The following is a 13,347-nucleotide window of genomic DNA, read 5'->3' as shown; positions in this document are numbered from 1 at the left end:
ATGAGCCAATTCTTAAATATGTATACTGTCCATTGCACATAGGGTGGGCTGGCACAACTTAGCATCCTTTACTAAGTACAATGTGTTCCCTTCCATTCATTGTTACAACCTAAAGGGCTTCTTTTCTTTGGCAGACATTATGACCTTTTTTTTTAAGCTTATAGATGTATCTTTTTTTTTTTTTAATTAATTTTATTTTATTTTTAAACTTTACATAATTGTATTAGTTTTGCCAAATATCAAAATGAATCCACCACAGGTATACATGCGTTCCCCATCCTGAACCCTCTTCCCATTTTTGGCTATAGCGGGTCTTCGTTGCTGTGCATGGGCTTTCTCTATCTGTGGTGGTGGGGTGGGGGTTCTACTCTCTGTTGCAGTGTGTGGGCTTCTCATTGCAGTGGCTTCTCTTCTGCATGGGCTCCAGGGACATGGGGCATGGGCTCCAGGCATGCAGGCTTCCGTAGTTGCAGCACATAGCTTCTGTAATTGCAATTCGCGGGCTCTAGAGCACTGGCTCGAGGGCTTCGTTGCTCTGCAGCATGTGTGATTTTCTGGGACCAGGGATTGCACTAGTGTCCCTTGCATTGCAATGCAGATTCTTAACCACTGAACCACCAGGGAAGTCCACCTCTCTCTCTCTTTCTTTTTTTGGCTGAGCTGGGTCTTTTTGCTTTCCGTGGGCTTTCTCCAGTTGTGTGAGGGGGGTCTACTCTTTGTTGCAGTGCTCAGGCTTCTCTTGTGGCTGAGCACAGGCTCTAGGAGCATGGGCTTCAGTAACTGTAGAACCTGAGCTCAGTAGTTGCAGTTCCAGGGCTTTGGAGTAAGAGTTCAGTAGCTGTGGTGCATGAGCTTAGTTGATCTGCTGCATGTGGACTATGCCTGGACCCAACATCGAACCCATGTCCCCTGCATAAGCAGGCAGATTCCTATTCCTGTACCACCAGGAAGTCCCATAAATTTCTAAATGCCATATATGAGGCAGTAATTACCCCCACTGAGAACTACTAGAATAAAGTGATGAACAGAAGAAATTTACTGATAGATTCTTGAGGAGGGGAAATAATGAAATAAAAGTCATGTTGTGGAATATTCCAATAGCTGCTTTCCAGGTGTAAGGGTTAATTTTTTTTTAAGTAATTTCCTTTAATTAGTTTGTTTATAGCTGCTGCTACTAAGTCACTTCAGTCGTGTCCGACTCTGTGTGACCCCATAGACAGCAGCCCACCAGGCTCCCCCGTCCCTGGGATTCTCCAGGCAAGAACACTGGAGTGGGTTGTCATTTCCTTCTCCAGTGCATGAAAGTGAAAAGTCAAAGTGAAGTCGCTCAGTTGTGTCCGACCCTTAGCAACCTCATGGACTGCAGCCTTCCAGGCTCCTCCATCCATGCGATTTTCCAGGCAGAAGTACTGGAGTGGGGTGCTATTGCCTTCTCCATTGTTTATAGCAGCCATAGTCTATAAGGCATTTCACACATGTTACATGTTTCAGATCAACTGTAAACTTAGCATCTCCATTATTTTACAGATGAGTCATGATTGTAGAAAATAATTTTTTAAAGAGTTATCTTTTTAAAAACAATTTTTATTTATTTTTTCAGCTGTGCTGGGTCTTCGTTGCTGTGAGGGTTTTCTCTAGTTGCAGCAAGAGGAGGGCTATTCTCTAGTTTCAGGCTTCTCATTGAAGTGGCTTCTCTTGTGGAACATGGGCTCTACAGAGAGGGGACTTCAGTAGTTGTGGTATATGGGCTTACTGCCCAATGGCATGTGGAATATTCCCAGACCAGGGATCAAACCCATGCCCCTACATTGGCAGGCGGATTCTTAACCACTGGATCACCAGGGAAGTCCACTAAAAATCATTTTAAGGAGGGAGCTAGAGTTAGAATCCAGATGTAGTTTCAAACCAAATATTCTTTTCATTATATCATAGAAATTCTAGGATGAAGGCAGAGAAAAAAATTAAAAGGAAAATCTTAGACTTACAGAAAAATTAGAATTAAAAACTTTTGATTAGAGAACTTTATAGTGACTATCACTGACATTCTGTGAAGACAGGTGATCAAATCTTATTGTCAAACAGGACTTATTACTATAATCTCCCTTCTTATTCTTATAGTATCTTAATATGCAGCTGGCAGACATAATGCAAAATGTGAAGCGTATAATAAATCGCTATACTGCGGATGAAAATATGCATGCTGGAAGGAAAATATCCCTTATAGAACATAAGAAACGGAGAGGAAGCTTGCTGGAGAAAATAGTTGCTTGCGCTAAGACTGCTGAAATTAAAGACAAGACTCTTGCCTACATTCTGGCCTGGCTGGAAGAATGGAGTAAGTTTCCAGAAGTGATTTAAAGTTAATGAAAACCTACAGAACAGAATTATAAGTAAATTTTGAAGGATTAGAAGACTAAAGAAGGAAAGGCTAAGATGGTTAAACAGTTGCACTCTGTTTCAGGAAGAATAAAATAAGGAAAACAAGTTTGCTCACTTAGCATGCTCCTGCCCAGTGTCTTAATGCTTCCTAGTCCCTTGCCTGGAACATTTTCTACCAGGTAGCCACACGGTTTATTCTCTGCTTATATCTCACTTTAAAATGAGGTGTTCTCTGACCATCCCCATTCTCTACACCTGGCACTGTCTGTTATTCTTTGTGTATAGCTTTTCTTACCATCTGGCACACTTTATAATTAATATTTTTTAAATTTTGTTTGTTTCCTTTCACTAGAATATAAATAATAATAAAGTCAGGGAATTAGTTTTATTCAATGCTGTGTCTTCAGCATCTAGAATAGTATATGACAGAGGAGAGTCTAGTTGAGTGAAAGAATGAATAAGCTAAGAATACAAAAAAGAGAAATTTCATTTAGTTACAAGAAATTTCATATAACAGGGGTTATGAAATACTAGAAAACTTACCAAGGGAGTTAATTGGGGTTTTAATCCCCAGTATTAAAGCATATAATCACATTTTAGACCTTTATCCCTGATATCAGGGAATTAAACCAATTAGATACCTTTTAACTATATTTTAAGCATATTTTCATGCCCAAGATTTACTGTTCAGTCTTCTATTCCAAGTCTTTTCTTTTTTCATTTCTTCACAGAGAAAATCCTCAGAATAGAAATAGGTATAAGGTATCTGTATTTCCCAATACTACAATATTGAGTAGGTAGCCAATATTATAAGCCTATATGGTTATAATTATTTTTCTGCACAAAAGTAATTTTTTTTACTCTCTTCAAGATGTCACTTTGTCTGAGATCACTGCAATTGATATTGAAGAACACCATCACTGTTTAGCACAAATGGAGATGTTACCAGAAACGTTCAAAGCTATTGAGAACAATGTCAAGATACTAAGCAGAATTAGTATGTTTTTGCTTGAAGAAAAGAAGAAACAAAAGAAAAAAACAGGTAAGAGTGCTCTAAGACATTGGATATAGATTTTACTTTTTCTAAAAAACAGCTTTATTGAGGTATAATTTACATCCCATAAAGTTTACCCACAATAGTTGTATAATCCAATGGCTTTTAATACATTTAGAGTTGTGCAAGTATCACCACAGCTAACTTTAGAACATTTTATGATCCACAAAAGATCCCTCAGGCCCATTTGCAGTCAATCCTCATTCCCACCTTCAGCCCCAGACAATCAACAATCTATTTTCTGTCTCAATAGATTTGCCTTTCTTGGATATTTCATAAAATTGAATCATATTTCACATAGTCCTTTATGTCTGGCTTCTTTCATTTAGCATAATGTTTTGACGTTCAGCCGTGTTACAGAATGAATCACAGTTTCTTCCTTTCTAGTGCCAGTTGTACACCACTGTTTGCATATACCAGACCTTATTTATCCATTTACCAGTTCATTTGCATTGCTCCCACTTTTTCATGTTTTTGAATAATGCCACTGTGAACACACATGTATGTTTTTGTATGAACATAAATTTTCATTTCTTTTTGGAGATACCTAGGAGCAGAATTTCTATGTCATTTATTTATCTATTGCTGGGAAACATATATTTAACTTTTTAAGAAATTATTAGCTGATTTCCCAAGTGATAGCACCATTTCAATTTTCATCAGCAATGTATTAGGGTTCCACTTATTTCACATTTTCAACAACACTTGTTATTGTCTTTTTTTTCTTTTTTTTAAAGTATAATTGCTTTACAATGTTGTGTTAGTTTCCACTGTCTTTTTTATTTTACTTTCTTAATAGCTGTGAGGTGGTTTCTCATTGTGGCTTTAATTTGCATTTCCCTGACTAATGATGTTGAGCACTTTGTCATGTGCTTATTGGTCATTCCTATATCTTCTTTGATGAAGCATCTATTCAAATACTCATTTTTATTATTGAGTTTTAAGAGCTTCTTAGATATTCTGGATAACAAGTCCTTTTTCAGAAAAATAATTTGCAAATGTTTTCTCCCAGTCTGTGGCTTGTCTTTTCATTTTCTTAATGGTGCCTTGAAGCCCAGAAGTGTTTAATTCTGATGAAGTTCCATCAGTTTATCTTTTTTTTTTTTCTTGCATGGATCATGGTTTTAGTGTTGCATTAAGAACTTGTATTATTCAGGGTTCAACTCTGAACCAAAAACCCTGAACCAAAAGGAGATTATATTTTATCTATCCATCGATCTAGCACACTGCACTTTGGAACATATTTTGTATTATTTTAATCCTTTTAAATGTACTGGGACTTGTTTTATAGCCTAGCATATGATCTATTCTGTAAAGCATTTCATGTGCTGTTGAAAAGAATATACACTACATTGTTGTCAGATAGAGTGTTTTACAGTTTGTTTATATTGTTCTACTCATATATATATATTTATATATATATTCAATGATTTTCTATCTAGTTCTATCCATTATTGAGAGTGGGATATTGAATTTTCCAATTATTATTGTTATTTCTCTTGAATTCTGCCAGTTATCGGCTTCCTGTATTTTAAGACTCGGTTGTTAGGTACACTTATGATTATAACTGTGCAGCTTCCTGATGAATGGATGCCTTTATTTTTATAAAATATCCTTTGTTGTCACTAGATACATTTCTTTTTCTTTGCCTTAAAGTCTATTTTGTTTGATACTTGTATAGTCTCTCTAGCTCCGCTGTGGTTATTGTTCAGTTCAGATATTTAGTCATGTCTGACTCTTTGAAACCCATGGACTACAGCACAGCAGGCTTCTCTGTCCATCACCAACTCCTGGAGCTTACACAAACTCATGTCCTTTGAGTCAGTGATGCCATCCAAACATCTCATCCTCTGTTGTCACCCCTTCTCCTCCTGCCTTCAATCTTTCCCAGCATCAGGGTCTTTTCTAATGAGTCAGTTCTTCACATCAGGTGGCCAAAGTGTTGGAGTTTCAGCTAAAGCATCAGTCCTTCCAATGAATATTCAGGACTGATTTCCTTTAGGATGAACTTGTTGGATCTCCTTGCAGTCCAAGGGACTCTCAGGAGTCTTCTCCAACACCACAGTTCAAAAGCATCAATTCTTCCGTGTTCAGGTTTCTTTTGGTTCAACTCTCACATCCATACATGACTACTGGAGAAACCATAGCTTTGACTAGATGGACCTTTGTCAGCAAAGTAAGGTCTCTGCTTTTTAAAATGCTGTCTAGGTTTGCCATAGCTTTCCTCCAAGGAGCAAGCATCTTTTAATTTCATGGCTGCAGTCACCATCTGCAGTGATTTTGGAACCTGAGAAAATAAAATCTGTCACTGTTTAAATTGTTTCCCCATCTATTTGCCATGAAGTGATGGGACCAGATGCCATGACCTTCATTTTTTAAGGCTGAGTTTTTAGCCAGCTTTTCACTCTCCTCTTTCATTTTCATCAAGAGGCTCTTTAGTTCCTTTTAGCTTTCTGCCATAAGGGTGGTGTCACCTGCGTATCTGAGGTTATTGATATTTCTCCCAGCAATCTTGATTCCACCTTGTGCTCCATCCAGCCCAGCATTTCATATGATGTACTCTGCATATGACAGAATGATCTCTGTTTGTTTCCAAGGCAAACTATTCAATATCACATTAATCCAAGTTTATGCCCTGACCAGTAATGCTGAAGAAGCTGAAACTCAATGGTTCTATGAAGACCTATAAGACCTTCTAGAACTAACACCCAAAAAAGATGTGATTTTCATTATAGGGGACTGGAATACAAAAGTAGGGAGTCAAGAAATACCTGGAATAGCAGGCAAATTTGGCCTTGGAGTACAAAATGAAGCAGGGCAAAGGCTAACAGAGTTCTGTCAAGAGAACACACTGGTCATAGCAAATAACCTCTTCCAACAACACAAGAGAAGACTCTGCAGATGGACATCACCAGATGGTCAATATCGAAATCAGACTGATTATATTCTCTGCAGCTGAAGATGCAGAGGTTCTATACAACCAGCAAAAACAAGACCAGGAGCTGACTGTGGCACAGACCACGAACTGAGACAAATTCAGAGTTAAACTGAAGAAAGTAGGGAAAACCACTTGATGATTCAGGTATTACCTAAATCAAATCCCTTATGACTATACAGTACAAGTGACAACTAGATTCAAGGGATTAGATCTGCTAGACAGGGTGCCTGAAGAACTATGAACGGAAGTTTGTGACATTGTACAGGAGGCAGGGATCAAGACCATCCCCAAGGAAAAGAAATGCAAAAAGGCAAAATGGTTGTCTGAGGAGGCCTTACAAATACCTGTGAATAGAAGAAAAGGGAAAGGAGAAAATGAAACATATGCCCATTTGAATGCAGAGTTCCAAAGAATAGCAAGGAGAGATAAGAAAGCCTTCCTCAGCAATCAGTGCAAAGAAATAGAGGAAAACAATAGAATGGGAAAGTCTAGAGATCTCTTCAAGAAAATTAGAGATACCAAGGGAACATTTCATGCAAAAATGGGCACAATAAAGGACAGAAATGGTATGGACCTAACAGAAGCAGAAGATATTAAGAAGAGGTGGCAAGAATACACAGAAGAACTGTACAAAAAAGATCTTCACAATCCAGATAATCACCATGGTGTGATCACCATGAGCCAGACATTCTGGAATGCAAAGTCAAGTGGGCCTTAGAAAGCATCACTATGAACAAAGCTAGTGGAGGTGATGGAATTCCAGCTGAGCTACTTAAAATCCTAAAAGATGATGCTGTGAAAGCACTGCACTCAATATGTCAGCAAATTTGGAAAACTCAGCAGTGGCCACAGGACTGGAAAAGGTCAGTTTTCACTCAAATCCCAAAGAAAGGCAATGCCAAAGAATGCTCAAACACACAATTGCACTCATCTCACACACTAGTAACATAATGCTCAAAATTCTCCAAGCCAGGCTTCAACAGTATGTGAACCATGAACTTCCAGATGTTCAAGCTGGATTTAGAAAAGGCAGAGGAACCAGAGATCAAATTGCCAACATCCGTTGGATCATCAAAAAAGCCAGAGAGTTCCAGAAAAATATCTACTTCTGCTTTATTGACTATGCTAAAGCCTTTGACTGTGTGGACCACGGCAAACTCTGGAAAATTCTTAAAGTGATGGGAATACCAGACCACCTGACCTGCCTCTTGAGAAATCTGTATGCAGGTCAGGAAGCAACAGTGAGAACTGGACGTGGAACAACAGACTGGTTCCAAATCAGGAAAGGAGTATGTCAAGGCTGTATATTGTCACCCTGCTTATTTAACTTATATGAAGAGGACATCATACGAAATGCTGGGCTGGAGGAAGCACAAGCTGGAATCAAGATTGCCAGGAGAAATATCAATAACCTCAGATATGCAGATGACACCACCCTTATGGCAGAAAGTGAAGAGAACTAAAGAGTCTCTTGGTAAAAGTGAAAGAGAGTGAAAAAGTTAGCTTAAAACTCAACATTCAGAAAACTAAGATCATGGCATCTGGTCCTGTCACTTCATGGCAAATAGATGGGGAAACAGTGGAAACAGTGGCTGACTTTATTTTGGGGGGCTCCAAAATCACTGCAGATGGTGATTGCAGCCATGAAATTAAAAGATGCTTGCTCCTTGGAAGATAAGTTATGACCAACCTAGACAGCATATTAAAAAGCAGAGATATTACTTTGCCAAAAAAGGTCCATCTAGTCAAAGCTTTGGTTTTTCCAGTAGTCATGTATGGATGTGAGAGTTGGACTATAAACAAAGCTGAGCACCAAAGAATTGATGCTTTTGAACTGTGGTGTTGGAGAAGACTCTTGAGAGTCCCTTGGACTGAAAGGAGAACAATCCAGTCCATTCTAAAGGAAATCAGTCCTGAATGTTCATTGGAAGGACTGATGCTGAAGCTGAAACCCTAATACTTCGGCCACCCGATGCAAAGAACTGACTCATTTGTAAAGACCCTGATTCTGGGAAAGATTGAAGGCGGGAGGAGAAGGGGATGACAGGATGAGATGGTTGGATGGCATTACCAACTCAATAGACATGAGTTTGAGTAAACTCCGGGAGTTGGTAATAGACAGGGAGGCCTTGCATGCTGCAGTCCATGGGGTCACAAAGAGTCAGACACAACTGAGCGACTGAACTGAACTCTGTATATAAGTTAAATTAACAGGGTGACAGTATACAGTCTTGACATACTCCTTTCTCAATTTGTAACCAGTCCATTGTTCCATATCTGTTTCTAACTGTTGCTTCTTGACCTTCATACAGATTTCTCAGGAGGCAGGTAAGGTGGTCTGGAATTCCCAACTCTTGAAGAATTTTCCAGAGTTTGCTGTGGTCCACACATTCAAAGGGTTTGGAAGTCAATGAAGCAGAAGTAGATGTTTTCCTGGAGTTCTCTTGCTTTTTCAATGATCCAACGGATGTTGGCAATGTGATCTTTGGTCCCTTTGCCTTTTCAAAATCCAGCTTAAACATCTGGAAGTTCTTGGTTCACGTACTCTTAAAGCCTAGCGTGGAGAATTTGAGCATTTCTTTGCTAGCATGTAAGATGACTGCAGCTGTGCAGTAGTTTGAGCATTCTTTGGCATTGCCTTTCTTTGGGATTTGAGTGAAAACTGACCTTTTCCAGTCCTATGGCCACTGCTGAGTTTTCCAAAGTTGCTAGCATATTGAGTGCAGCTCTTTAACAGCATTATTTTTAGGATTTGAAATAGCTCAGCTGGAATTCCATCAGCTCAGCTAACTTTGTTCATAGTGACACTTCCTAAGGCCCACTTGACTTCGCACTCCAAGATATATGGCTCTAGGTGAGTGATCACACCATCGTGCTTATCTGGGTCATTAAGATCTTTTTTTGTATAGTTCTTCTGTGTATTCTTGCCACCTCTTCTTAATATCTTCTGCTTCTATTAGGTCCATACCATTTCTGTCCTTTATTGTGCCCATTTTTGCATGAAATGTTCCCTTGGTATCTCTAATTTTCTTGAAGAGAGCTCTAGTCTTTCCCTTCCATTGTTTTCTTGTGTTTCCTTGCACTGATCACTTAGGAAGATTTTCTTATCTCTCCTATTCTTTGGAACTCAGCGTTCAGATGGCTATATCTTTCCTTTTCTCCTTTACCTTTCATTCTCTTTTTTTTCTCAGCTATTTGTAAGTTCTCCACAGGCAACTATTTTGCCTTCTTGCATTTCTTTTTCTTGGGGATGGTTTTGATCACCACCTCCCATACAATATTATGAACCTCTGTCCATAGTTCTTCAGGCACTCTGTTTATAAACATTGGATCTAATCCCTTAAGTCTATTGTCACTTCCACTGTATATAATCATAAGTGATTTCATACAGTTTTCATACAGTTTCATACACCACCTGAATTTTCTAGTGGTGTTTTTTCTACTTTCTTCAATTTAAGTCTGAATTTTGCAATAAGGAGTTCATGATCTGAGCCATAGTCAGATCTCAGTCTTGTTTTTGCTGACTGTATAGAGCTTCTCCATCTTTGGCTGAAAAGAATATAATCAATCTGATTTCTCTATTGACCATCTGGTGATGTCCATGTGTAGAGTCATTTCTTTTGTTGTTGGAAGAGGGTGTTTGCTGTGACCAGTGCATTCTCTTGGCAAAACTCTGTTAGCCTTTGCCCTGTTTCATTTTGTACTCCAAGGCCAAACTTTCCTGTTGCTCCAGGTATCTCTTGACCTCCTACTTTTGCATTCCAGTCCCCTATAATAAAAAGGACATCTTTCTTGGTGTTAGTTCTAGAAGGTCTCGTAGGTCTTCATAGAACCGTTCAGCTTCAGCTTTTTCGGCATTAGTGGTTGGTGCATAGACTTGGATTACTGTGATGCTGAATGATTTGCTTTGGAAACAGAGATCATTCTGTCATTTTTGAGACTGCACCCAAGTACTGTGGTTATTGTTAGTATAATTGAATCTAAGATGTGTTGCTTATATTTGGATCTTTTGGGTTTTTTAAAAAAATACAATCTGACAATCTCTGACTTTTAGCTCAGTTCAGTTCAGTCATGTCCAACTCTGCAAACCCATGGACTGCAGTAAGACAGGGTTCCCTGTCTATCACCAACTCCCAGAGTTTACTCAAACTTATGTCCATTGAGTCAGTGATACTACCAAGCATCTCATACACCCTCAGTCTTTCCCAGCATCAGGGTCTTTTCAAATGAATCAGTTCTTCACATCAGGTGGCCAAAGTATTGGAGTTTCAGCTTCAGCATCAGTCCTTCCAATGAATATTCAGGACTGATTTCCTTTAGGATGGACTGGCTGGATCTCCTTGCTGTCCAAGAGACTCTCAAGAGTCTTTTTCAGCACTACAGTTCAAAAGCATCAATTATCTGGCTTTCAGCTTTCTTTATAGTTCACTCTAGAGTTTTAGCTGGTGTGTTTAATTAATTCACATTTAATGTAATTATTGATATGGCTGGATATATATCTGCTATTTTGCTCATGTATCTTTTTTTTCCTTCTATTATTTTCTTGCCTCTGTGTTAAATAGGTATTTTCTAGCGTACCTTTTAATTCCACTTTTTCTTACATTTTCTTAGTGTTAGTTATAGGAATTGCAGTATACATCTTAAATTATCACAATCTTTTCCAGATTGGTACTAACTTAATTCCAGCGAAATATAGAATCTTTGCTCCAATAGTTCCACCCTCTTCCTCTCCTTTGTGCTTTGCCATGTACACTACATATTTAAGTCCAACAATATAGCTTTATAATTATTGTTTTATATGCTTGTCTTTTAATTAACTATGAGAGGAAAAAGAAAAAAATATTTTTGCTGTATTTTTATTTACCTACATATACTAGTGCTCTTTATTTCTTTGTGTGAAAATGCAAAATGTCAACATGAAAAAAGAATGGGAAAAAAAAAGTGACAGATTTTATTTTTGGGAGGCTCCAAAATCACAGCAGATGGTGACTGCACACCACGAAATTAAAAGATGTTTTCTCCTTGGAAGCAAAGCTATGACGAACCTAGATAGCATATTAAAAAGCAGAGACATCACTTTGCTGACAAAGGTCTGCCTAGTCAAAGCTATGGTATTTTTCAGTAGTCATGTACAGATGTGAGTGCTGGACCATAAAGAAGGCTGAGTGCTGAAGAATTAGATGCTTTCGAATTATGGTGCTGGAGAAGACTGTTGAGAGTCCTTTGGACTACAAGATCAAACCAGTAAGTCCTAAAGGAAATCAGTCCTAAATATTCGTTGGAAGTTCTGATTTTGAAGCTGAAGCCCCAGTACTTTGGCCACCTGATATAAAGACCCGACTCACTGGAAAAGACCCTGATGCTGGGAGAGATTGAGGGCAGATGGAGAAGGCGGTGACAAAGGATGAGATGGTTGGTGGCATCATCGACCCTATGAACATGAGTCTGAACAAATTTCAGGAGATAGTGAAGGACAGGGAAGCCTGGTGTGCTGCAGTTCATGGGATGGCAAAGAGTCGGACAGACTTAGCGACTGAACAACATGAGAGTTGTACATGTGTGTACTTTGGGAAGAGTGTTATTTCAGGGAATGATGTATTACCTTCTAGTAATACAGCATCAAGTTTGGTAGATATTTTTGAAGAACAATTTTGCTGGATATGAAATTCTTGGAAAGAAATGGCAACCCACTCCAGTAATCTTGCCTGGAGAATTCCATAGACAGAAGATCCTGGGCTACAGTTCAAGGGGTCGCAAAGAGTCAGAGACTACTGAGCGACTAACACACACACACACGTTATTCTTTCAGCACTTTGAATATATCATTCCCTGACTTCTGCCTCCATTGTTTCCAGTAAGAAGTAACCTACTAAATTTCCTGTGGTTCCTCTGTACTGAGTCTCCTTTGATTGTTGAGTCATTTTTCACTTTTTGCTTTAAAGATTCTTATTTTGTCTGCTTTCAACAGTTTGACTATGATGTTCCAGGTATGGCTGTTTCTGTGTTTATCCCACTTAGAATTTGCTGAGCTTCTTGAATGTGTAGATTAATGTTTTTCCACAAATTTGGAATCATTTGTCCATTATTTCTTCCAATATATTTTAAAAGTATTTTTATTTATATATTTTTAAAATTTGACTGTGGTGGGTGTTAGTTGCAGCACATGGGGTCTTCAATCTTCACTGGCGCATGGGGTATCTTTGGTTGCGGCATGCAAACTCTTAGTTGTGGAATGTAGGATCTTGTTCCCTGACAAGGGATCAAACCCAGGTCCCTTGCATTGGGAGAATAGAGTCTTAGCTGCTGGACCACAGAGAAGTCCTCTCTTCAGATATTTTAAATGCCCCTCTCTCTTCTTCTGGGAACTCTATTGCTTGTACACTGGTATGCTTGATGGTATCCCACAAATCTCTGAGACTTTGCATTTTTCTTTATTGTTTTTTCCTCCCTGTTCTTCAGATTAGACAGTCTCTAGTAATCTAGCATTAGGTTTGCTGGTTATTTTCTTCTGTCAACTCACATGTGCTGTTAAGCCCTTTTGGTGAATTTTTCATTTCCGTTGTTGTACTATTCAACTCCAATTTTTCCACTTGGTTTTCTTTAAGTTTTTTTTTTTTTAATGTGGACAATTTTTAAAGTCTTTATTGAATCTGATGCAGTATTGCTTCTATTGTTTTACGTTCTAGTTTTTTTACCTCAAGGCTTGTGGGATCTTAGTTCCCTGATCAAGGATCAAACCCACCAGAGGACTCTTAACCACTGGACTGCCAGGGAAACCTCTGTTTTTATTTTTAAGCCTGAATTTTAGGGGTTACTTTTGGTTCAGCATAGCTAAGTGGTCAGTCAATGATCAGTCAATGATCAATTAATCCAGATTGATCTAGGAAGGCTTATACTCTTTGCTAATGAATCTGTTTATGGGTTAAAGTAGTATTGTTATAATGTTGCATTGCTCCAGATCAAATCAACCCCCTCA

The 13,347-nt window shown here is 38.6% G+C and overlaps 1 protein-coding gene across 1 annotated transcript in view; it reads left to right on the top strand.

Annotated features, from left to right (window-relative positions):
- The window catches only part of FAM186A (family with sequence similarity 186 member A), a 129,086-nt gene that overhangs the window by 35,396 nt on the left and 80,343 nt on the right, over positions 1-13,347 (top strand). Inside the window, exons 2-3 of the mRNA XM_027543493.1 lie at positions 2,119-2,335; positions 3,251-3,421. Of these exons, the coding sequence (XP_027399294.1) occupies positions 2,119-2,335; positions 3,251-3,421 (388 nt within the window). The remainder of the gene's footprint in view (positions 1-2,118; positions 2,336-3,250; positions 3,422-13,347) is intronic.

This window comes from Bos indicus x Bos taurus, chromosome 5 (assembly GCF_003369695.1).
Source record: "Bos indicus x Bos taurus breed Angus x Brahman F1 hybrid chromosome 5, Bos_hybrid_MaternalHap_v2.0, whole genome shotgun sequence".
NCBI lineage: Eukaryota > Metazoa > Chordata > Mammalia > Artiodactyla > Bovidae > Bos > Bos indicus x Bos taurus.
Note: the sequence above shows the minus strand (reverse complement) of the source record. Positions and strands in the feature narration are given on the sequence as shown.